General features: G+C 48.7%; 10 protein-coding genes across 10 annotated transcripts; 6 read left to right on the top strand and 4 right to left on the bottom strand.

Annotated features, from left to right (window-relative positions):
- Positions 1-104: 104 nt before the first annotated feature.
- On the top strand, positions 105-2925 carry EV420DRAFT_1263038 (Cas1p-domain-containing protein; the record flags this gene model as incomplete). The annotated part of the gene is made up of 6 exons (XM_060467151.1): positions 105-207; positions 257-334; positions 391-1248; positions 1304-1561; positions 1610-1767; positions 1828-2925. The coding sequence occupies 6 exons, from the start codon at positions 105-107 to the stop codon at positions 2923-2925; spliced, it is 2553 nt and encodes an 850-aa protein (XP_060335952.1).
- A 759-nt stretch (positions 2926-3684) lies between these two features.
- On the bottom strand, positions 3685-4648 carry EV420DRAFT_1511882 (uncharacterized protein). Its single transcript, XM_060471610.1, has 2 exons — positions 3926-4648; positions 3685-3850 (listed from the first exon to the last, which is right to left on the bottom strand). The coding sequence occupies exon 1, from the start codon at positions 4463-4465 to the stop codon at positions 4094-4096; it is 372 nt and encodes a 123-aa protein (XP_060335951.1). The 5' UTR covers positions 4466-4648; the 3' UTR covers positions 3685-3850; positions 3926-4093.
- Positions 4649-4680: 32 nt separating this feature from the next.
- EV420DRAFT_1759665 (uncharacterized protein) lies at positions 4681-6244 on the top strand. Its single transcript, XM_060480595.1, has 2 exons — positions 4681-5233; positions 5287-6244. The coding sequence occupies exons 1-2, from the start codon at positions 4828-4830 to the stop codon at positions 6102-6104; spliced, it is 1224 nt and encodes a 407-aa protein (XP_060335950.1). The 5' UTR covers positions 4681-4827; the 3' UTR covers positions 6105-6244.
- Positions 6245-6338: 94 nt separating this feature from the next.
- Positions 6339-8035, top strand: EV420DRAFT_1637073 (uncharacterized protein; the record flags this gene model as incomplete). The annotated part of the gene is made up of 2 exons (XM_060476661.1): positions 6339-6550; positions 6607-8035. 2 exons carry the CDS (start codon positions 6339-6341, stop codon positions 8033-8035), a joined length of 1641 nt encoding a protein of 546 aa, XP_060335949.1.
- A 1376-nt stretch (positions 8036-9411) lies between these two features.
- Positions 9412-10712, top strand: EV420DRAFT_927061 (ribonuclease H-like domain-containing protein). Its single transcript, XM_060484015.1, has 9 exons — positions 9412-9488; positions 9548-9682; positions 9743-9749; positions 9809-9868; positions 9921-9975; positions 10032-10127; positions 10192-10244; positions 10312-10413; positions 10471-10712. Exons 2-9 carry the CDS (start codon positions 9606-9608, stop codon positions 10594-10596), a joined length of 576 nt encoding a protein of 191 aa, XP_060335948.1. The 5' UTR covers positions 9412-9488; positions 9548-9605; the 3' UTR covers positions 10597-10712.
- A 372-nt stretch (positions 10713-11084) lies between these two features.
- EV420DRAFT_1717728 (mitochondrial carrier) lies at positions 11085-12865 on the bottom strand (the record flags this gene model as incomplete). Its single annotated transcript, XM_060479722.1, has 10 exons — positions 12515-12865; positions 12444-12454; positions 12366-12382; positions 12167-12257; positions 11911-12110; positions 11821-11855; positions 11589-11758; positions 11480-11539; positions 11351-11439; positions 11085-11301 (listed from the first exon to the last, which is right to left on the bottom strand). Coding segments are annotated over exons 1-10 (957 nt in total), but the record flags the coding sequence as incomplete, so codon positions are not given.
- Positions 12653-13783, top strand: EV420DRAFT_1511853 (uncharacterized protein). The gene is made up of 4 exons (XM_060471609.1): positions 12653-12861; positions 12918-13050; positions 13105-13585; positions 13640-13783. The coding sequence occupies exons 1-4, from the start codon at positions 12712-12714 to the stop codon at positions 13725-13727; spliced, it is 852 nt and encodes a 283-aa protein (XP_060335946.1). The 5' UTR covers positions 12653-12711; the 3' UTR covers positions 13728-13783.
- Positions 13784-18820, bottom strand: EV420DRAFT_1511849 (nucleoporin). The gene is made up of 22 exons (XM_060471608.1): positions 18730-18820; positions 18582-18680; positions 18421-18530; positions 18281-18306; positions 17829-18229; positions 17289-17779; positions 16824-17248; positions 16594-16772; positions 16438-16543; positions 16221-16386; positions 16062-16171; positions 15878-16010; positions 15750-15824; positions 15624-15700; positions 15486-15571; positions 15114-15433; positions 14919-15061; positions 14614-14863; positions 14438-14558; positions 14280-14384; positions 14089-14231; positions 13784-14041 (listed from the first exon to the last, which is right to left on the bottom strand). Exons 1-22 carry the CDS (start codon positions 18782-18784, stop codon positions 13805-13807), a joined length of 3858 nt encoding a protein of 1285 aa, XP_060335945.1. The 5' UTR covers positions 18785-18820; the 3' UTR covers positions 13784-13804.
- Positions 18821-19306: 486 nt separating this feature from the next.
- On the top strand, positions 19307-21523 carry EV420DRAFT_1475185 (kinase-like domain-containing protein; the record flags this gene model as incomplete). Its single annotated transcript, XM_060469268.1, has 6 exons — positions 19307-19683; positions 19729-19870; positions 19913-19937; positions 19991-20247; positions 20298-20386; positions 20440-21523. 6 exons carry the CDS (start codon positions 19307-19309, stop codon positions 21521-21523), a joined length of 1974 nt encoding a protein of 657 aa, XP_060335944.1.
- A 107-nt stretch (positions 21524-21630) lies between these two features.
- On the bottom strand, positions 21631-23998 carry EV420DRAFT_1327007 (NADPH oxidase). Its single transcript, XM_060468765.1, has 9 exons — positions 23723-23998; positions 23406-23676; positions 22967-23356; positions 22815-22915; positions 22460-22760; positions 22245-22409; positions 21963-22192; positions 21816-21908; positions 21631-21759 (listed from the first exon to the last, which is right to left on the bottom strand). The coding sequence occupies exons 1-9, from the start codon at positions 23831-23833 to the stop codon at positions 21748-21750; spliced, it is 1674 nt and encodes a 557-aa protein (XP_060335943.1). The 5' UTR covers positions 23834-23998; the 3' UTR covers positions 21631-21747.
- Between the last annotated feature and the right edge of the window lie 10 nt (positions 23999-24008).

Genomic DNA, 24008 nt, shown 5'->3' with positions numbered 1-24008 from the left:
ATTCTGTCCACAGCCATCACTAGGATACAGCATCGTTCTGTAATATCCGGCATCACATTGAATGTCTTGATTTTCTTCTCTTGCCCATCGGCTTTACATCTCGAATGCCGTATTCAACTTCTCTAAATCCATCATGGCCCAACTACGTGGGAGTCATCGGAACATTACTTGCTGTTGTTTTGGGACTTGGTAGATATGCACTACTTGGTGAGATTACTTTGTGGTTGTGATTTAGAGCCCAGTAATCATGTTGTAGACTGGTGGGACCCAACACATTGCCAGGCCTTGCTCAATAGCGGAACTTGGTTGGATCAGAAAACATGGCAACCTGACGGTGCGCAAGCAACACTCCCGAAAAAAAAGAGCGGAATAATGACCTTTGGTTTTTAGGATGCATGCTGCACATGTATACCGCCCAGGATGTCGCTACTTGTGCCCACTCACGAGAATTTGCCTTCATCGGAGATTCCGTAACGCGTACCCTTTTTTTCCAGTTCGCAAACATCGTCGATCCGGAACTTCCTGCAGGACCGCCAGACGATGACCAGAAACACGCGGATTACAACTTCAAGGCGGCCAAGTCTGGCATCACCGTGTCCTTTCATTGGGATCCCTACCTTAACAGTTCTCGGACTCTCAACGTCATCTCCGCCGACGTATCACTCTCTCGGAGTTTTCAGCGGCCTGCTCTTCTTGTCCTGGGCTCCGGCCTTTGGTATCTGCGGTACGCTGATACCACGGGGGGTATACCCTCGTGGGAGGCCAACATGGAACGCGTCTTGGATGCCATAAGTCGTGGTAGATCGAAGCCGGCGGACGAAGTAGTGATCCTCCCCGTTGAGGAGGTGGCGCCTTCGAAACTTTCTCGCGAGCGTGGACGAACAATTCGCCTGGCGGAGATAGATGCTATGAACTCAGATCTTTTCCATCGCATAAACCAACCATCCCCAGAATACGCCCATCTGCCGGGAAGAATGCTTCCTTTCATGCCTGTGTCGCTTCCGCTTGTCTTCAACAACGTTCTGGATCCTGCGCAAACCCAGGACGGTCTGCATTTTTCCTCGACTATTGTCAAACAGCATGCCAATATCCTCATCAATCTTCGTTGTAATGATGCATTACCCAAACACTTTCCTTTTGACAAAACTTGCTGTCGAAGATACCCATGGCCAGTGCCGATGCATTTTGTCATCCTTATTGCGGCGATTTCGTGGGGTCCATGGGCTGTGTTCTTCTCTCAGCCACCGGGTAGGCAGAATCACCTCAAATTCGAAAGCTTGGCGTTGATATAGCTTCTTTCTAGGCAATCGCTTAGCACGTGTACCTGTCGTGAAAGGCGAACAGCTTCCTCTCCTCGTTTTCAGTGCTTCTGTCGCCCTCATATACGGCGCAGACAGAACGGGTTTGTGGTTGAAAGAGCAAAAGTCCTTTAATCCATGGACATTCGGCTTTTTGAGCATCTGCAGTCTTGCAATCGGATTTTTGACCGTCAAACAAGCCGACAAGGATTTGGGGTTCCTCAATCGCGACCAAACAGATGAATGGAAAGGGTGGATGCAAAGTAAGCCGCTAAGTTGCCTGTTTGTTATCCTTCTAAACAGTTATTCAGTCGCCATATTGATCTACCATTACCTCGGAGCGTCGAAAATATCTGGAATATACAACCCTATCCGTGTACTTGTGGCTGCATACTTGTTCATGACTGGTTATGGTCACACGACGTATTATATTCGAAAGGCAGATTTCGGCTTTCTTCGAGTTGCCCAGGTTATTGTCCTACATTCTTTCAGTATGTTCATTGACAAACATATTCGATACCCCTTATAGGTCATGATCCGTTTGAACATGCTGACGCTTGTTCTAGCATACACGATGGATGCGGACTACCTATTCTACTATTTCGCGCCTCTGGTTTCTATGTGGTTCATCATCATCTATGCGACTCTCGCCATTGCTTCCCAATTCAATGACCGAACCCCAATTCTTGTCGGCAAACTGATGCTATCGGCTGCGATTGTTACCTGGTTCATGAAACAAGATTGGCTATTAGACGGTCTTTTTCAGTTACTTGATCAGGTATTTGGTATACGGTGGTCAGCACGGGAGTGGGCGTTCCGCGTGAACCTCGACCTCTGGATCGTGTACGTTGGAATGTTCACAGCCATTGGGGTCATCAAGGCTCGCGAACACAGATTAACCGAGCACCCTCACTGGCCACTTGCCGTCAAGGCGACTATCGTGCTCGCGGTTTTTGTAATGTTCTGGTATTTTGCATTTGAGCTGACACAAGAGTCCAAGTTCACATACAACACATGGCATCCCTACGTGTCGTTCCTTCCCGTCCTATCATTCGTGGTGTTACGAAATTGCAGCGTCGTGCTCAGGTCCACTTCCTCGCGCGCATTCGCCTTCATCGGAAAATGCTCGCTCGAAACGTTCATCATCCAGTATCATTTTTGGCTTGCGGGTGATACAAAGGGTGTTTTACTTGTCGTACCAGGGACAAGGTGGCGACCCGTCAACTTTGTTGTAACAACATTCCTGTTCATCTTCATATCGCACTGGTTCGCTAAAGCCACAGGGGACATTACTGCGTGGATATGTAATGATCAGCCGAAGTCGCTACCAGCCCCAGCTACATCACACCATCACCACACGCCTCCTGTGTCTCGTCAAACTGAGACGCCCCCGAATGGCGGTCAGGATGTACCCCTCATGCCAATGAACACGGACCAAGCGAATAAGACCGATACTACACGGCAGCCACCGAGGTGGATAGATCGGCTTGCCGAGGGCTCTCCGCAGTCCTCTCCTAGATTTGAGGGCTGGAAATCGGCTGCTCGCTGGTCAACGGGTATCAAGGCGAGGACGGCCTCGATACTTATTCTCATGTGGTTGACAAACATTTTGTGGACGCGTACTTGAGAAAAGTTCTATTGCACCTAAAATACACCCGTCCTTACTGCCACACCCAGTATATATACCTCGGATAGCACCATATCTATATCCTCATAATACACCAACATGACTAGAGAGAAAGAGCTTGTCAGAATGAGTCTGTAGATTGACAGAAAAAGGTGAATCATTTGGTTGAAGACATTGTACTACTTGTTTGTGTCGTCACAAAACATCGGACAGCATGGCTAATCCTAGGCAACATTAAGGAAGTAGGATACACACCTAGTAGTTACAAATGGTAGACAAGTCGGCCTGAAGAAAAGAAAGAATGTCAGAATGAAGCTCGACAAAAAGCAACAGAAAAAGATCAGTATTAGCATGGTATCTCATCCACGCTCGTCCTTTAGACGAGATCAGGGCTTGACTTCTATTTATTCTATCATGTCAAGGCAATGGGAATGCACACTCACAATTTAACAGTCTCCAGAATCATCACATCACAGACCTGAAGGTAAGGATTGCGTGAGTAAAAAGTCGAACTCGCGAAGCAGAAAAGGATGCGAATCAGAAATTTGGGTATATGAAAATAGTTCATGAGCCTTGGCTTCGAAGTAGCGATTCATTGGTTTCGTCCTGCGATGAAAAGAAAATGTGGTTCGTACCTTGCATGGATGTACGCGTCGAAGAAGGGAAAACAACGACGAAAATTTTTATTCTGAGTATTGAGGGCCGGTGGCAGAGGCGACGTGACTATCACGTGCATGTCACAAGCATTTATTGCGGCGCGCTAAGTATCGAGGCCAGGCCCAAGTATTGATTTCACTAATTACCTTCAACGCTTCGCCTCTGACCTATACCCGATCCACTGAAACCGTGCTGTGCATGTATTTGGATACTTAAAGGAGGGAACTATGAAGTACAAGGTGACGGAAGTACTTACGCCTAGTATCGGGTATGTAAATTCCTTCCATGATAAAGATAGAAGACAAGGAAGCCAACTTACGCCTTCATGATGGCTGTCTCTTAGAGCTCGCGTACGCTTAGATCCCTTTGGCTTCTTTGAGGTCTCCATCGAATTCTCCTCCCTGTTGCCACCGCTCATGGTCTTCCTTCGATTGGGAAGGATGTTATCATCTAGCAAACCATCAGCAGGCCGCTTTGAGGCTACCGATAGCGATGGGTTCGAAGGAATCACTCAAGGCGGAGGTGCCTTGTCCTCTGGCTGTAGTTGAGTCTTTGGTGTAGACGATATCATTGACAGTGGTGCTGGTAGTCTCATCTTGGCAGCCGTTGAAGCGACAAGTTCTGTACGAGTCAGAAATTTGGAGCTTTTTCCAGTGACCAACTTTTTCGTATTGGGGGGATTAGTAGATGTAACTGCCGACGACGACGATGAGGCTGAGCCAGCAACCTTCTTATCGTGGACACGATGTACAGAGGTGTTCTCGTATTCCTCAAGACGTACAGCATCGAGCAAGTCTAAGGCTTGATACTCGCTGGGACTTGTTCCAACAACATTAGAAAGACACGTATACAAAGCAATAATGTACTGACAGGAACTGATCATACATAGGGCCAACCCGAGTTATATAGAGCCTTCTCTGCATGCTTCGTCCGCACTCAACGTCTTTCCAACGCACATCACAACGCATCGCAGAAGATTAAAGTGAAAGAATAGAATTCTAAAATACCTCATAATGTTCAAGTGACCGCTATTTCTCTCTCTGCTATCGACAGTTACAAATACCGTATGTTAATGTGTCTATAAAGCCGGCTAGCTAGTAGCCGCTCTCGCTGCCGACGTGACACTCACGTGAGTGTCACAAGCGTGCCACGGCTTGCACGGCTTGTAGCTTCGACGGTCCTGATCTTGGACCACGACTTGTCTTTCTTTCTTTCAAAGGCTCTGGCCTTTCTTTTACATCCACCATGGCAAATGTTCTCCAATCACCCATTGGTTTCCAACCTAGACCAGTCAACCACGCCCCCTCTCCTTTTGGTTTCGGATTTGGTTTGAGTTCACCATCTTCCGCCATGTTCTCACCTGGCTGGCAGCAGGCAGCGCCGACAGCCAACCAGTTTTCTCCATTCCAAAACCACAATTCAAATCATCCGCAGTCAGTGCCACTTCGTTCGGCAAAGAGGAGACATGAGCCGGAGGAAGCGTCGGACGAGTCGATGGAACAGAGCCCTGGACCTGAGCGGCGGATAAAACGTGCTCCACCAAAGAGGGCACGGGTTACTCCAGCTGAAGGGCCGAAAGATGAGAAGAATGCGAAGGAAAACAAGGCGCCAAGTCAGGAAGATAATGATGTTGACCTTGGTGTCTTATTAGGTGAGTCAAAGCACATTCAAAATTGGTGAATGTTTATTCACTTTCTTTTACAGCTAGCCTTCCCCCTCAATCCCTTCTTCCTCTACTTAACTCCCTTATCAAGGCCCAGCCTACACTCAAATCAATCATCCTCCCGCTCATTCCTCGTCCAACTGTTGAAGTTGCCCTCCATGCTCTATCTGATTCCGCCAAAAAGCTCAAGGAGGCATATCCCTATTCCAATAACACTTCCTTCTCTGCCTTGACTTTTGGTGCCGGATCCTCCGCTAACAAGGTCAGCGTATTCGGAGGCAGCGGGGCTACTTTTGGGAAGTCGGTGTTCGGCCATAGTCAGCACGGTCAAGGTCCGACAAGCTTTCCACCATCAAGCGGCGGCGGCATGCGTGATGACTATATCGTCTCCAGATTGCGCCCCCACATTACGGAATTTGCTGCCGCCTGTATGTCTTACTTGCCCTATTTTTCGTACATACCAGCACTCGCGGAGACATCTAATGGACCACATTCCACGACATTGCGAGCCCTACATAAAGATAAATCGCAGCCAGCCGAGACATTCTTGTTTCTTTCCGCTCTCACCACCCATCTCTTGTCGCAGCCACCCCTGGCGCTGGCGTCACTAGTTCCTCTACTCCTGGATCGGCTGATAAAGGAGTGGAATGCATGGGTAGACCGGGTGGACGCTGTTGTCAATCGAGAAGGTGGAATGTTTGGTAGTGAGACTGTGACGACATGGGCACGAAGCTTAGATGAATTTGCTGGCAGCAAGGACGAACGGTGTGCAGCAGCCATGCGGTCTGTACGGGACACATGGGTGACAAAGGTTGGATGGCTGGTGGGTAGAACGATGCAGCATGCCATGGAGACGTAATTTACGATGGATGACCCTTTCCTTGACTTTATCATTCTCCTCTTACTGTATACCTTTCACACTTCTCGCTCATGGTCACTTATAGCATACGTACTTACTCACGAAGTCAGCACCATTTCACACCAGGTCCGATAAATCCGAAGCATAAGTTGTTCCTGCTTGGCAACAGCCTCCCAAAAAAGTTTGTCGCGTCGACATCCACCAAGTTTGCCTCTACTTCTTAGGTTCCCATGTATGCAATACGCAGCATGGGTTCCTCGTCGTTCCGCCGTCCAGGCGACCGGACATGTCGTTGGTATCCCTTTCCTATCGATGTTGCAGATTGCCGCAGGACGGGCTTGGACGCGTCACTCTTCCTCGTTTCCCCGACGTGCTCCGGACTCGAAGAAATCCCAGTCAAAAAAGCGCCCGTTTTCTGCTACCAAGGCTTCGTCGTCGGGCGCACAGTACGTTTTCTTTGCTTTTTCTGGTTATTTAGACGTACTTATGTGTTTCTTGCTAGGCACGCGCATCATAACACTCGTCCCGCCTCTTTGCCTTCCAAATCTCGGCAGTATGAACGGCCTGGAAAGCGGGTGATCCCCAATTTTCCCAAGGAATTCATCCCAAATTATTCGGTCTCGTACATGAGTCCTGAACATCTGTCAGAGCACGACAGTACACTTGAGCCTGGTCGAGCACCACCTATTCTTCCTGATGGGTTCAATAACGAACCGGACTTACCGTGGTATGACTTGGACATGTCATCGTACTCTACGACTGAATCTAGAGACAACCCGGCGACACCTGTTCGTCGTCTCCCACCATCCTCCACCCGGAAAGCTCTCTTGAACAACCTTATACACCTGGCGCAAAGGCGACCCAGCCCAGGCATTCCAGCCCTCATCGACTATCATGCCCTACACAGAGAGGTGCACTCAACACGGTCCTACAACCTCCTCATTGATCTCTCCATCCGTCACAAATCATTCGGCATCGTACCATCACTGGTACGAGCCATGAGTACCGAAAACATTGACCACAACCATATCACCACGAAACTGCTGCTGCGTTGGTTGATTCATACCGACCGACGCTCGGAGGCATGGCAGCTGTTGGAAGAAACTACATCCTCATCGGGGTCTGCTTCCGCTCCCTTACCCGTGGACTACTGGTTAGAATTCTTCCATTCTTCCCGCCGCACTCCCCTCTCCAACACCGAGTTTCTACATTTGATGAACATCAGTCCAGTCAAGTTCACGGAAATGACAACACCGCGGGTGATGTCCGTTGTGATACGGGCCATCCTTCGCCTGGGGAAGCCTTCATATGCTCTCCAGCTTGTGACGACTTACCTGAGTGCTATGCCCCGAAAAGTCGATGCGGTTCTCGCGCGCCAAAACCTCAAGCTTGTCCACCTGGTTGTGTGTTACGGGTCGACGGAGAAAGGCATATCGAGATTTTTCCAGAGCCGACAAACATTGCAATCACTTTTAGCCCTCCATCCGACTCTTCGCCCCACGCCAGCCACGTTGCTGGTCCTTCTTAGCCAACTCTCGCGGTGTAAGCGAGCCGGGAGCATTGCATCCCGGATGGTGGAAGAATTCAAAGACCGTTGGGGCTGTGAGGTTGAGAATGCCGAGGTTAGGCAGAGGGTTGCTAGTCTAGCGCTCAAGGACGTGCGGTTACGTGGGATTTCTCCGAAGATCTTGCAAACTATCGAAGAATCTGCGTCGTCGTCTGGCTCGCAGAGGGACGGCTATGAGTTTACCGGATTTCGATACGTGCCCCATTTTGGGCCACTTTCGGGTGTCGAGGAACGAAGGCGGTGGAGACGACTGCACCGTCTTTACCGCCGACGCACAAGGGATCGAGGCGCCACAGAGAAACGAGAGCTGCAAGTTTCTAAACGGAGTCGGGATGCCGCAGGTCGCCAAACGGAGTCGGGATGAGAAAGAGACGTGGTTTAATTCAGAGTCTAACTTACAGTTCGATAAAGGCCCGAGCGGGTCCCCAAGCCCATGATGCTAGTCAGTGACTAGTGAAGCGCCAAGTTGCGCTGCGGAGGAGTTGGCTGTATGGAAAGGATTAGAACATTCAAACGGGGATCTCGGGAAGTGGCACTTTCGGGAGCCAAGGGATAGACTGGCGCCAAACGAAAAAGTATGGTTGGTCAAGTTTACCGGACTGGGACGTACGAAATGGAGTTTGGGGTTGAAACAACGATTCTGAGTGGAAGTGGTGACGATCGAGCGCTGGGATTTGGACTAGTATTTACCTACACACTCTGGAGCAAACTTTTAGGCGTCGAATCGACGGCGGTGATAAATTCAGACACATACTCTCTGTACTTTGAAGTAAAGAATGTTTCCGAAGGTGGAGTCGCGTGGATTATAATGGCGATTAATAACGGCGTTCATTTCTGCAATGGAATGTAGTAGGTAATCGGTGGAGGAAATTAAATGCCACGTGATGATTGGGGAAAACCCAAAGTTGAAAAATTGACAAGAATAGTTACAATCGTCTCCATACAGTCAAAATGGCATAGTGTTGGTTATATACGACCACGATGCACGATGTTCCTCCCCTACGATTGCGCGACGTCTCTTGAAAAGATAAACATCATTCCGATTGAATGCTAGCTCAAACAGACGGCGCCGTCACGAGCACCTTGGATGCCGACAATTCGGAAAGAAGGCCAGTAGATGATCGACGAGCGTTATGAAGACCGGCGGAGCGTCAGACACGGAGCACAGAGACAGATCTGTGGGCCAGTATCGTCGACTCAGTACACTCAGTATATTCAACTTGAATTCAACGAGGTGTCGATTGTCAACAAAGAATTCGAAGGACGAAGTCGATCTGCGTCCGTCAGTCCATCAGGCGTCACTCGTTGCTCTATCCACACTCAATGAAGACGCTGCCCCCCTCAGTCCCCGTTCCTTTCGTGATCCCGGTCCCAAAATGGCCTGATCCGTTTTGGCCCAGCAAGCCCAGTCTGAGTATCTACCTATCTGCTCGCCGTGGAACCCCTCGCTTGGATAAACACAATAGGCGCAGAATGACTCGTCGAGAAAAAGGATTTTTCAAACGGATCTGGACCTCGACCACAAAAGTCCGATCGCGAACAAGAATCAAGATCTGAGATACAGCAGCGAAGGAATATGGTTGCCAAAGTTCTGTTCCTCATCATCGCTTCGCGACTTGTTCGCACGGTTTCTACGGATGCAATTTGAATGACGAATGCTCTTGCTAGGCCTGCTCGTCATCGTGGACACAGATACATAGTGCACAAGATGTCATACTCCAGTCAACGCGTCCGAGAACGAACAACGGCGATAGTATGTCCGAATATCTGGGGCTGTCATGATACGTATGACCTATTTTTTCCAAAGACGCGCCCGCGTAATTATTCACTTAATATCCTCTTTTTCAAATAGCCTAACATCCGAATGCGCATAAAGGCTGCGACTCTGGCTCACCCATGTTTTATCCATTTTCACCCCATTGCATCCTCCTACCATGTCTTCCAAGCACGTATACGGTATTTCTTGCATCAATGTCGGTGTTGGTCCAGGTGGAACCACCTCCATGCTAGCGTATGTTCTCGTTAATTTCCCCATGTCACTCGCTGTCATCTCACCTTTTTAATATAACAGACGGATCGTACGTCGCTTTATCATCTTTATTATCTTGTCCTTGTCCAACGTATCCCCCCTCCCAAGGCCATCGTCGACTACCAAGGCCAGGTCGTTCTCGACACGTATGTCGCACCGACAATGCGAGTAAGTAGTTCCCCGCTCGAAAGGTTCGATCGCGTTAACGCGTTCCGTCTAGATCACCGAGTACCGTACTACGACCACCGGCATTGAAGCCGCACACCTGTCTTCAAGTGCGTCGTCTGTCAAGGTCCCGTCCTAGTTAGCACTTGCTTACCTGTCTATACAGAGAACGCTATGCCTTTCAATAATGTCCAGCAGCTCGTCGCCAGCATAATCAAAGGCCATGTGCTTGTCGGACACAGTATTTGGAATGATCTCTCAGGTACCCATCTCCTCGTGCCACCATAACTCGCCTTAGTGTACTGATCCCAGTCCATTCCATGCAGTATTAGGCATACCGCATCCCGCAGTGGATACCCGCGACGTAGCTCTCTACCAGGTACGACGACAAAACCGTCTCCGTTCCCGAAATAAAACATTCAACGGTCTCTTCTTCCATTGGACAGCCCTTTAGAAACACGCTGCGGTCTCCCAACCACATAATCGGGCTTCAAACTCTGTCGTGGCAATTGATGCGTCGGCGGTGCCAGGAAGGTCATCTTAATCCTGTACGTCTTCATTCCACGTGCCGATCTTCCGGGTTTGATATGAATTTTCTGGTAAAGCTTGAAAACGCTAGGGCTGCTCTCGATCTTTACCGTACTCATGCGCAAGGCTGGGAGGATGCAATCTCCAATGGCAACTGGCCGTGCGCGCTTCCGCCAAGCACTTTTTCACGTTGTTACCTTTAGATATTAGTACAGGCCTATCGGCCCCCCGCCTCTTGATTGATTCGGAGTCCCCCCCTTTCCCTACCCTTTAATACCGCCGCATTATTGTACTTGTGTTTTAACTGTCGTATCTTACCGCTCTCCTAATACGCTTCTAATGTTCTGTGATCGATCTGCATGTTCTTCCGATAATTTTAGGATTGTCTATGTTTAGACAACTACGCCGTAGTGACCGAGTTAATGGAGAAGCGGATTAACGTTTGGCCAGGGTCGCAGGCACTCTTTTCTTCTCGTAAAGGTACCGGAAAACAAATCTTAATGCGTGTGAAGGAATAAAATCGGAGGATTGACTGAGTTGGGACGGGTCTCTACTAGCGTGAAATTTTCGAGAGATTCCAAAGATTCTACTTGTTTCAAGATATTGATGCGCCCCACGGCTATTGCCTTGTCTATACACCAGGGTGAGTGAGAAAATTGATGGATTAGCCATGTCGAAATCGTACTTTCTCCGCTCCGAATGCCCGAAGCAGTGACTCATATACGAAGAGGGCACTAGCGTTGACCGGAAAAGATCTCAAGAGACAAGGTCCAAGACCGCGGAAAAATCCGCGATATCCTTCCGTGGCTAGGATTTTCTTTGTAACAAGCAAAAATGATGGTCTTTTCATCAAGACATCAGAAGGAGCCATGGGGTAAGGCTTGGGATAAGGATACGCCATCATACGGCTTCATCGATGCTTAGTTTGCTTCTTGAAACAATAAACGAAAAATTTACTTTTTCACGTTATCCGCGGGGATAGCCATGATCCAGAACGCGAAAGAACTGAAGCCGCCCGCTAAAAAGTTCGCAGGACCTGTTGCTATCTGTTCTCGAGGAAGTTAGGGATGCGAGTCCTTTATGAACGTAGGAAAGAGCTACCTCAAAGGCTGTGCCCTGCAGCTTGGCAAAACCCCGCATGAATGCCTGGGGGGATATCACCGAGGTGTAAGGCAAGTGACTAGAATCTGCTTACCTCAAAAGATAGGAATAACCAACAAAAGTTAGTCCGACACACAACAGCTCCTGTGAACCCACTGTATAAGCCGAAGATTCCTTGGGTGCGGACGATCTTTCGGGCGCAATCTATAGTTCCTCTAAATTGACGGTCGGAAGGATTTCTTTGCATTTGAAGTTGTAATTTCACTGCGGGAGAAAAGCAACGACATAATCAATCAGCGCTTAACGCCAGAGTACGGGGAACAAACCTTTTAAAAGCTCCATCGGGGTAGCAAGGACCGTACTAAACCATCCAAGGTCAGCCAAGGATCGGAACAGCACCCGAACCATAACCAAACCTGGTCCAGCCAGCGAGAAGACCGGCCAGTCCATGTGCGGTAATTGTTAGGCGGGGAAGTTGCGTCGCGGGATTGAGCTCGGTCATCCCGCTTCGAAAGAGAAACAGACGGTAATTATGGAGAGAACCCAGGAGCAGCGAATCGATGGCGGCCCACATCACCGCCGGAGGAGTTGCACCTTTGTAAATTGCGAGGATACCCTTGATAAAAAAAACTCAACTATAACGCCGAAGTCTAGTCCAGAAGAGTATCATACCTCATTTCTGATTGTTTGACGAAAGACATCAAAGGCCCCATGGTAGGTTCCAGGCGCAGAACATTGCATTCGTGTTTTGACGGTATCAAACCTGGAGACCCTTTAACTTTAGGACATTCAATTAATAGATCCATCTATCCGCAACGGGTTGTCAGAGTTACGAAATAAGTGGAGTATCAAGAAAAACATACCAACTGACCCATGTCCCACAGCAACCTTTGAAGAACAAAATCTTAGATGAGACCAAATCTGAGCTAAACTGAGATACCGCAGTTACCTTGGTTAAACCTACAATTTTCTGGTCAGCTAGGCCTAGGCATCGTGAAAAGTAAAGAATATGAGCCCAACCGCTTCCAATGCCGGCAAATGCGCCCACGAATCTTATGTGATTGCTCTGAGATGCATTTTCAGTCATGCTCAGAGATCAAACACAACATACAATTGCCGGCCATGACAAACGCGGAAGCTTCCCGGTGTCCTTCAAAGTTGCCGGAGGGTAACGTGGAACTCTTCGTTAACGCCGCCATCCGGTCATCGTGCAAGCAATGGACGGAAGAGAACAGGACGACACCCGAACCGACGGAGAGCACGTGGAAGCGGACGAAAGGCAATGCAGGATATGCCTGGACGGCGCCGATGCAGAACGGGAGCTTGGTCGCCTGATTCGACCGTGCCTCTGCAAAGGCTCGATTAGCGTGAGTTTTCCCGTCGTTTCCTCGCTAAGCCGTTGCTGAGCTCGTTGTATGCGCAGTATGTTCACATAAAGTGTCTACAGCAATGGAGAAATACGTCCACGTCGCAGAGCGCCTTCTTCTCGTGCCCACAATGTCATTACAAGTATCGGTTCTCACGTACCCGTGTCGTTGGCATTGCGACGAACCCAGGCAAGTCGCGATATCATAGAGAGCTAACAGACGTTCTCAACAGTCTTCTGTCAGTGATACTTGGTGCCATCTCCACCCTTCTCTTTACGATCCTTGCGTTCATATCCTCTTCCGTGACGACCTACCTCATGTCCTTTTTCCAGGAGCCCACAGTCTACTATTCCTCATCATTCTTCTATGTATCACCTTTGGAGGTCCTCCATGATTTAGTTCGCGCAGCTCTCCGCATCATCCAAGACGAAGACATTGTCGCCGTCTTTGATGAGGCTCTGCCCAAAGTTCGGGGTAACCGGAGCGGCGAAACGATGATGGGCACTACTCGGGCTCCGGGTGTGCTTAGGAGCGCGGTGCAGCGCTTTCTGCTTGGTCTACCGTTGATTGGAGCGGGCTCGTTGATACACATGCTTCTGTCCGTTCCTTTCCTTGGCCCTGTCCACTGGCTCGCCCGCTACCGGGGTAATCGAAGGAGGAATAACAATTCCCGAGATATAACAGCGCTGATCATTATCGTCCTCATTGTCGTAGGCGCCGCTCGGTTAGTCTGCCTTTCTTCGTTTCCGCGTCTCGCCAGCTGATCGTATGCATACAGCGCTTTGTACAAAGTTTACCAGTTGACCCAGAAAGTCACGAAACATCTACTTTTACGTGCTGAAGATGCAATACTTGAAGTCAATTGATATGCAAGCAAGTCTAATAATGTATATATGTACTCAAAAGTGACAACGACGTATCATTATCACTAAATAACGGATCTTCACCAATTCCGTCTGAGCAAACGCTTGGCGTTCTCATATGTACTTTTGGTATCTTTCCTGTCAACATTCAACTCCTTCAAGTACTGGTCAACAGCGGCGTCTATGCGTCCAACGGGGACTTCTCCCCGGCCAATTGACGAGTTTGGTCGTCGAGCCTCTTCGAGCCAATCAACTAGCAATACGGCGATGTCAGAGGATATCGCTTGGACGTTTGCTTGGGAATTGAAGGGAGGTATCTGTGTCAAGTTAGAAAAAATCTAAAGTGGAGAGAAAAAGCACTGACATGAGACTCGTACATCCCGTTCAGTATCTCCCATATTTCGACAAACGGAACGCCACACTGAACCAATACGCGAGGCGCCCAACCATAAGGAAGAACGCCCTTTCGTTCCAAGGAGAATCGCACGAGAAGGTCCGCCATGAGTCCTACACGGCTATGAGCACCAAGACCTCCAATATGGGTATAACACTCACGGAGAGGGAAGGCGCTTTCCGAGGGGAAGAAACGACGTCCCAACTTAACAACTTTGGCCATAATCCGATCAGCTTGAGTGTTTTCATCCTCGGCTTCTTGGATTACTACACAAACGATTTGAGTCAAAGGAGCACATGAATCGATGACAGTAACACACTTTCATCGAAAATTTGTGTCCATATTGGCCGTACGATGCCCTCGTCGCGGTGTTCTGAAACATGTATACAAAGCAGTTTGAAGTCGGCGAGGTCGAATGGTATTGCGTAGTCTTGATATAGCTTGCGTACACAAAGCATGAGACAAACGGTATCCGCAAGAGTTGGAAAGACATACCTCAGATATCGTAAAAAGACGCTGATCGAGCTGCTTAATTCTATTCCCCACCTCCTCCGCATCCGTAATATGCGGGTATAGATAATTGTAAAGATCCAGCTGCACCTGAGCGACGTCTAGTCGCTCCTCAAGATCCGTCAGGAACGCGATGGCAGTCTCATGACGTCCTCCCGAAGAAACGGGATGTGACTTGGCATTGCCGGCAGCAAGCGTCAAGCATTCCAGTCTGTCGGTCAGATGGAGATCGAAGCTAATATATAATGAGCAAAATGGACAGTGAGGGGTCGCCCAAATGGATAACTGACTCGGTGGATTCAGCAAGCGCGCTGAGCACTTCTGCAGCACGCAGTGGTTGGCCGTCTTTGACGTAATATTGCCACAGAAGCTGATATTTCTTGACAGTCGCTGGCTCCCGTCTTAGATGGGATTCAAGGAAGGTGGGCCTGATCTAAGCAGGCGGTAAGGAAAGAAATTAGAAGCTTTAACTTGGAATGACCGACCTCTAATAGATCATCAGCCAAACCGCGATCTATTAGCCAATCATACAGCGTCGAGTGGAACATTTCGTCTTGACTGGCAAAGGCATATTCGTATGCATGGCTTCTTACTGTGTCCTGATCGTCGCGGGAAAGCGAGTTGGCAGTTTGCGAACTTCCTTCGAAGACGTTCAAGGAATCCAGGACAAGTTCATAGCAGTGGAGCCGCCGTTCATAGAATTCCTTGCGCATGTCGTTCGCGGGCATACCGGCAGCCCAATATTCCAATCCGATGTTCTCCGCATCAAAGACGTTTGCACAGACGAGTGGAAGATCGACAGCTCCTGAGATTATAATAGTACGATTGTCCAAAAGGATATAGCTCGGCAAGCGTACCTTTCGCGTATGTCAATTGCTGGAAATCGCCGCAAATTTCCCTCAATTTATGAAGGTCCAAAATACGAACGCCTTTAATGTATAACCTATATGGTCTTATTTGAAATATAAAGGCAAAAGCATGGAACCAAGACATACCGTAGTGATTCCGACAGCCAGTTGTCCTTCTCGGCGGGATTCTTGGTTTCGACGGCTTTCCGGATGTTTTCTTTCGCCTGATAGAAGCGTCAGCAAGTAAACGATGCACCGAAAAGCAACAGGCACCTTATACAGCATGACATCATCGGAACTGCAGAAGGAGCCGCATCTTTGTTGCAGAACCTCGCTTATAGTATCAACCTAAGTATGTATCAGCTACGCAGGTGAGATGTAAGTTCGCTGATAATACTCACGCTCAGTTGTTGACCAATTTGCTGATCGATAACAACGTTGACCAAAGCTCTCGACACTGTCATTCCGTTTCGTGTGGTTATTAGGTCTTCAAATGTTAGCGCTTTGAACATGTTCTGGACATCGGCTTCGCATCTGGTACAACTCAATCTGACAGTCGGCAGCGTAGTTCCAGGGAAGACATACTTTGTAATGAGATCACCGATACGATAGTCGGTCAATAGAAGTATGAACGAGAGGGCTTCAATAGTCCGCGTCAATAATGACAAAAGTTCAACTACGGAGCTTTGTTCGGCCTGTCACTTGTCAGTAACGGCAGAAAGAGAAAAGGTAAACATTATTCACCTTCCAAGCTTGCTGCTCCGCTGCAGGAGGACGGACCGCCGTATCACCTGGTGATGAGTGGAATAGATGAGGATTCTTATCCAAAAGGTCTTTCAATGAGTATAAGTTCTTCTGGACAGTGACTAGTACTGTTTCTGGTACAGTCGGTTCGTGACTACCAGAAGCACTAAGGAAAACTTTGTAAGCAACCGAGTCATCTGAAAGGCCATTGAACTACCTCGTATGCGTCAATTTCGATTTCCATATTCGCCTGACGAGACGAGCGAAATAAAGAGCAAACCCTTCCCTACGGCCACTGTAAAGAGTTTTTCCTTGAGCCTCGTCTAACAGCTAGTGAGAAGTGAGCGCGGAGGAGAAGAAAGGCGAAGCATACTGCCATAAGCCATCCGTTCCGACCATATAGGACGCTCTCCAAAGTCATAAAACGCTTGCTTGGCCACAGCCGCGATGTCGGGAGGAGAGACGGCAAGAGATGCGCTCTCTGTGGTGTCCAAAAATGAGTTGCCGCTTGCGAGACCAAGGAGCATAGCACACGTCTGATTGCGCCCAAAGCTAGAGGGTGTGTTAAGCATCGCCGATGAGAAGATTCGCTTGCATCCCTACCTATCCCTGAATTCGATGAGGGGTTGAACGTTACCCTCTGACTGCACCTCCTCGATAACAGCCTTAAGGTAGTCCAATGCCCGTCTCTTCATGAGGAACGTCAGACCAACATTGGTAAGAATCATGATTTCTGGGGGGCTTTCGACAAATTGCGAAGCCAATTCGTTCGTAACCACCGGCGCGGGCAAACCTGTCTCCCAATTTGGTAAATTCCGGGGAACAGGAGCCATGGCCCAAGTCCTCCCTGGAATAGCCAACAGTGCAGCATATTCGATCAAAGGCACTCTGTTACTGCCACTGGGAGCACCCGCACCGCTAAATCGCTGCGCAGACTGGGTATTCGTGATTATTTGGTCCAGATTCCCAATTCGCGTCAAGTCCGGCGACATGCACAGAAGAAAGTCCTTTCCATCCACATCTGTTTCCTGAGCGGCCACTGTCAACCCATCAACATAGCAAGCTGACGTCAAGACCCGTAAAGGTAAACGTGCGTCCTTGTTGCCGAGCAGGTATTGGCGCTGTGCCATACGCTGCCATCGGTTGTCGGAAATTTGGCTCTTGCTCGTCAGGATGTGATATAGTGGTTGGAGGTGTTCGCACTTGGAAGAGCTGGAGGGGGCGAACTCCGCTACTGGATGAATAACCCCCATACGAGGACGAATAAGCAATTGCTGGTGCGAAATACAGTCGTACACCTGTAGATGTTATTGCAACCAATTTAATACCCGAACGCGATTCCGAAACATCGACAGGATGAATGGAAATGATTCGGAAGTTCTGAGGTGTGACGGAAGGACCAGGAACCTTATCTTGAATAGATTTATACAGACCTGATAGCGTCTGAACATGTTCCACAGATTTGTCGGAGGTCGGCTTGTACACAGCTATTGCGTTTCTCTCTGTAAGAGTGTAGAAACAGCGTCTGGCGTCATCAGAGACGAGGGAAACGATACGATCTAAACGCTATTGTAATCACGGTTGCAAGCGTTAACAAGATGTACGCGCCTTCTACATTTGACGACACAAAACGGGGAATAAGACTTTGCATTCCACCAACGGAGTGATTTATTAGTTGGACGCGTTTTCCAAACCACGATTCTGTGGCTTGATAATGAAGCTCGTAAAGGCTCCCATCGTGAGACCCAGCCATAAATATTCGTCCGTCGGGAATGCCTATGACTGATGACATTTGGGTGTCGGTATTCACGGTCAAGTCAGTGGCATACAACTGGAGTGTTTTCCGTTTCGCTCCCGGTGACAGAGCAACCCCAATTAGAACGACAGTCATTGGTGTGCATATCACCAACAAGTAGGATATTTCGTCGATGAACAATCCCTTTTTGGGTTTGACAAGTGCGACATGGGAGATCACGTAGGGTTGGTCCTCAAATGAACTTATCTCATTACTAAGAAGAGATTTAAATTGTGAGCGCTATAGATCAAGAAGCACGACGCACCCCTCTACGTAATCCCATAGCAGCAACTTATTTTCAACCGAGATCCATGTCCGTTCAATTTCAGGCATCAAGCCCATGCGAGTGTTGACATTCGTGTCTGGTTGGAAAGTTAGCGGTGGACTGGAAAGGATCTTGGGGACATTACTGCTATAATGTTGGAACAACGCATCAGGAATTCCCACAAGTTTTCTCTTTTGAAAAGGAAGACGAAAATCATCGTCGAAGGTGCTATATACTGCTGGCCCAGCCTCTGGATAGGAACATTACAAAATGCCTGGAAATATGAAAGATATCACTTTACGGGCACTTAGTGTCTCGCTGAGGTCAGGAATAATTTGAACATCCGTGGCGAATTGTTCATGTAAAACACGGCTCGCACTTTGCAGAACGGTAAGGTCAACTAGTGGGGCTTGTAAGCAGACTTCAATAGACCTTATAAGTGAACAAACCGGGTCCCGTTGGAAGGGAAGAAGAGGAGGACGAGCTGGCAAAGGCAGCAGCCATTTGACGCGGGGAGCCAGTGGCAAGGGAGGTTGAACGCGTCCGGATTTGGAACTGTTTGGCGAAAGGCTCTGACTATTTGGACTGATTTTCGGGCCCTTCCTTCTTCCGTTCTAGCTTCAATGATATGCATCATCAGCAATCCCTGGCATCCCCAGCTGCCAGCATCTCGCAGTCGGTGTGGGCGCCTTTGACGTGATCCGAATTTCTTATACGCCAATGGGATGATGGATATCGTCGCGACGTGGCCAAATCCATCATCGTTCGAAACAGATCTCCATCAGGACCTACCTTCCCCTTGTTTCATGCAGTAATAGCTCTTGCTTGTTGATCTGCTATTGGTTACTGTAGTCACTGCGGCCATGAATCCTCGATGCACCGCGAGCAGGACTCAAGCATGCAAACCTTCCTCTTCGCCAGCTACACGGATTTCTGCTTATCTTACGAATATAGGTCTAGGCAGCCGTACGTTACCTTTCCTTTCCCTCTGAAGGTTAGCTCTTCACGTGAAGAAACTTGTAGGTGATGCCATCCCCAGCAAACCCCGACGACAAGCAGCACGCCCGTCTCATAGCTCTCGCCCACCGAAATGTGCGTCTGGACGTGTTTCATGGGTGCTGGGCTGAACCCTTGCCTTTTCTTACAGCAGCCATATTTCGATGGATTCGGGGGGAGCCAATCGGGAGAGGAAGTTATGGTTGTGTATATTTGGGATGCAATGCCAATACTGGAGAAATAATAGCCGTCAAGCAAGTCGAATTGCCCAAGATGCAGTTTGCAACGAACCAGCAGATGGAAGTGGCCAGAGCCCTCAAGTTTGAGAGCGAAACTCTCAAGGACTTGGATCATCCTCACATTGTCCGTTATCTGGGTTATGAAGAGAGCCCCGAGTCTCTTAATATGTGAGTCACCAGCTTTCAGCCGTAACTTCTGCTGACTATTTCAAGTTTCTTGGAATATGTCCCCGGAGGAACAATAGAAAGCTGTCTTTTCCAGCACGGCAGGTTTAGTGAGAGTCTGACCAAGTCATTCACAAGCCAGATCTTGGAAGGTTTGGAGTATCTCCACTGTAGAGGAATTATACATCGAGTGGGTTGTCATTTCTTTGAGCGCGATACTATATATTCACAGCCACACAACCAGGATCTCAAAGCAGGTGCACCTCGTTGGCGTTTCAAGCTATGTATCAAGCTCATGGTTATACTTTAGCCAACATTCTGGTTGATCATTCGGGTATCTGCAAGATCTCGGACTTTGGGATATCCAAGCGCATCGACCACTTGGAAGAGCGTGCAAATACGAGCATGAAGGGCACTGTGTTCTGGATGGCTCCGGAAGTCGTGTCTCCTAAAAGTGGTGGATATGACCTAAAGGTCGACATCTGGAGTATCGGGTGTATCGTGCTGGAGATGTGGTCTGGCAAACGGCCCTGGGCCGGCCAAGAAACTATCGCAGTTATGCTCAAAGTGAGTCCCGTCACATTGGCTCACATTGACACGCTCATGACCAACTGTAGCTTCATAAAGACAAGCTTCCGCCCCCCATCCCAAAGGATTTACATCTATCAGAGCTGGCGTTATCCTTCAGGAATAGCTGCTTTGCTACGTACGTAAACCTATATTTCTTCAACAACTGGTCCTGACTATACCATAATCCAGTAATCCGGCTAAACGTCCTATGGCCGCAGAACTCCGAAAGCATCCTTATCTGACCCCAGTGCCCGGATGGTCATTCACTCAAGCTGAAATTGAGCCCCCCCCGGAAAAGCTCGTTCCCTCTCGAAAGCATGACGCTACCCGACTTGTTGTACCAGAAGAAAAAGCGTCGTCACGATCTATTTCCCGAATCCCACGGAGACCTTCCAGCTCATCTGCGCTGGGCCAGAGACAGACCAACCATCAGCACACGCACTTCAGAAATGCATCTAAAGCTGTGCTTCCCGCTAAGCCTGATTATGGCCGGCCGCCTCCGCTTGTCTTTATCACTCCTCCAAGTTCACCTATGAAATCGGCATTCGGCTCTACTCCTGAAGACGATGATCAAGTATTCAACTGGGCAGCAACATCTGACTCGTCGAAATCGTCATATCAACGCCCGAAAATGTTCTACGTCGTCAATCCTGACTCAGACGATTCTGATGGTGAAGGAACCATCCGACGGCACAAATCTTCGAAGTCGTCTTACATTTACCACCCGCCGCCCCTCCCGAGCGCGGAAGTCGAACCACCCTTTTCTTCAACAGTCACAGCTCCGAATCAACTCTACTTCAACACGCATTATCCACAGCACTCTCCATCTTTCTCACCTGCATCAGCACTAACATCAACTTCAACCAATTATAGCACATTATCGTCTAGTGATTCCAGCGACTTTGGTACTTCACTTTGGCAAAAGCCGCCGATCAGTGCTCAGCCCGTTCCATCTCCTCCACCTCTACCTTCTCCTCCCTCATATTCAGACAGAAAGGCTTCTGCGCGGCTGAGCCGAATCGAAGGCTGGCATCGACCACACCTTGAAGACGTTTATCAGCGTCTAGACTACTATTTCCCGGAGCATGATGTTGATAGACCTGTCGTCAAGGCAGATACGGTTGCGAGCCAACCTAAAGATCGCCATATGAGGAAGTCGATACGAATGGTTGCTCAAGAGCAGCTGAATCGCAACTTGTCTGACCCAGAATGTCGGTTGAAGCGGAGTACCACACTTTGGGGAGGTCGCATCGAGGAAGCTATAATTAGGTAAGAAGCGAAAGGACCGTTCAGTTACCCTACATTTATCGTATAATGTCACTGCATATTACCGGATTTTGTCTAATTCGGATTGAAAGTGGACTACTCTTCCGTTATCGTGAAGATTTAATGCAAAATATCCAGTTGCATTCTTGTAGTAGTAACCATATAATATATTGGGTTATGACTACTACAAAATAGATAACGAGCACTCCATCATGTAAATCTAGCCGAAAATCAGAAATGTTCCTGTCATTGAGCATAGCGATCAGAATAAAGTATGACCAATATCGAAAGCTGCAAACCTTTGCAAATGTAAAGTTGACGCTGGACGAACTGTGGTGGAGCGTTGCCTCCTTAAGCGCTTTCGCGATGGCACCCGGTCCACAGAAGTAAGTCTAGACTCGTCTAAGCAAAGCACGAGGCGATACATAGAAAAGACGATGGCTTACAGCGACCTTGGTCTTCAATTGCGACTTCGAACCGGGAATATATTGTCCTGCTTCAATAGCCTGTTTCATCTGCCCATAGATAGTCATCCAATCGGGGCGACCGAACATGGTACGTGTCCTGAGGAGCGTCAGGGGATCATAGGCAGCACCAGCGTCGTTGACTGCGATATTCCAAAGCATATCTTCTCCAATTTTCTGAGTAAGATAAATATTGATACGAAGGAAGTTGGCTAGAGACAAATGTGAATTGATACTTAACGCTTCAAGAACAGCTTGACTCACGATCCGCTTGAGCAGCTTCAACCTCTTGCAGCAAACTTTGGAACCACCCAAATGACGGCGCATCACGGCATACCCAGAAGAATTCAACACGACGTAAGGCACCGAGGTTGCCGCTTTTCTGCTTGTACCATATGTGCTTTAAGATTGATGCAAACGGCGTGACACCTGATCGATGGGAGTTAGAAGAGTTCTTCGTGTTAGAAGACGTCACATACCAATACCAGCACCAACGAGTACGGCTACCTCGGCATCGAATACATCCTCCGCTGGCGCACCATATGGCCCATCAATCCGGACAGCGGGGAGAGAGTCGGAGCCATCTAATTCAAGGTAATCGCCTCGAGACCCCAAGTCAGATTTCTCGTCTTTATACGAGCCCTTCATGGCCGATTGGGTCATTGCATTAACAACAGACGGACCAACGCCAAGACGCTCCCCGAGCCCCATTGTAAAATCACCCACTTGCCGAACATGGATAGACACATAAGGATCTCCTGGCGCTGATGTGATGGTGAACTAGTCGGCATGTAGATAAGCGTGAGACAGCGAAGCACGATATCAGGAACTCACAGGGTGCCATTGAAAGCGTGAAAGTTCTGGAACCTGAAGGAATAACCACTGCCCAGGTGTATACTTGAAACTAGGCTTGATGATACGCAGCTCCATAGCACCTGGGACGGATATAAGCAAATAACAAGATCGAAGAAGGGCATTCTACATACCGCTGGGGTGTACAAGAACTTTGGACAACCGAGTGGCACGTCTAGCACGCCATTCACGAAACACTCGTTCACCAAAGTAGATGATTCCGGGCCAGATTGTGAACCTCCAGCTCTCATATCCCAGACAATGCTTAGGGTCGTAGAAGGGGAATGTACTGGTATAAGCGGGATCGGCTACATCACGGACAAAACACCCTGTGGCATGAGAGTAGAGACCGATCATGAAAAAGAAGGCAAGGTGGTGGGTGTACCAGAATGCCTCGAAGCATTGCTTGCGGATCTTCTGATGAGCGGTCCCATACATCAAGACCATGATAAGGAGCATAAAGTGGCCGGTGATACCACCTGCTTGGGTATAGTGTATGTCCAAAGCAGTTTCCTTTCGAACCTCTGTACTAGGAATTAGCGAGTAGTAGTCAAGTGGCACGGAAGAACGTACGAGTGCGCTCGACGTTGAAAAAGTTGACATAGTGGGCCGTTGTGTGAACCATGGCCCAGAATGCCATGGAATAAGCGACCTGTCTGTGGAACCAGATGTTCTCGTCGGCAGGCAGGAGCCAGGTCAACTTTGGCCGAACAAAGCGAATGATGTTTCGCAGCATGGGAACGAGAATCATGCCACCATCGAATGCCAGAACAAGGCCAGCACCGCGGGAAGTCCACACGGACCAAGTCAAAGCGTTGAGGGCAGCAAGTTTAGTATTGGTGGCCTACAAGAATTAAATTAAAGGCCAACTAGAGAGTCAGTACACGCACCTGGCTGTGCCAGCCATAACCAAAGAGCGCAAAATGAATTCCATAGAAAATGACATTGAAGGCCAGCCTCTTTGCGCTGAGAAACTCCCTGCGAAACCAGCTTTCTCCCATAATTGAAGTCGAATGAAGGTGATAATACAGTAAAAGAAAGTCGAAGAAGGTCCGGGGCCAGCCAGACGAAGAAGACTGAGGAAAGAAAAGAATGGACGAGAGTGAACGAGAGAAAGAAGAGTAAAAGGGGGAGGGGGGGCCGTGGTCATAGCAATCCTGGTTTGGCTTGGCTCGG

The sequence above is a fragment of the Desarmillaria tabescens genome, assembly GCF_030435595.1.
Source record: "Desarmillaria tabescens strain CCBAS 213 chromosome Unknown EV420scaffold_5, whole genome shotgun sequence".
NCBI lineage: Eukaryota > Fungi > Basidiomycota > Agaricomycetes > Agaricales > Physalacriaceae > Desarmillaria > Desarmillaria tabescens.
The sequence above is the reverse complement of the archived record's forward strand: the minus strand, read 5'-3'. Positions and strand labels throughout refer to the sequence as shown.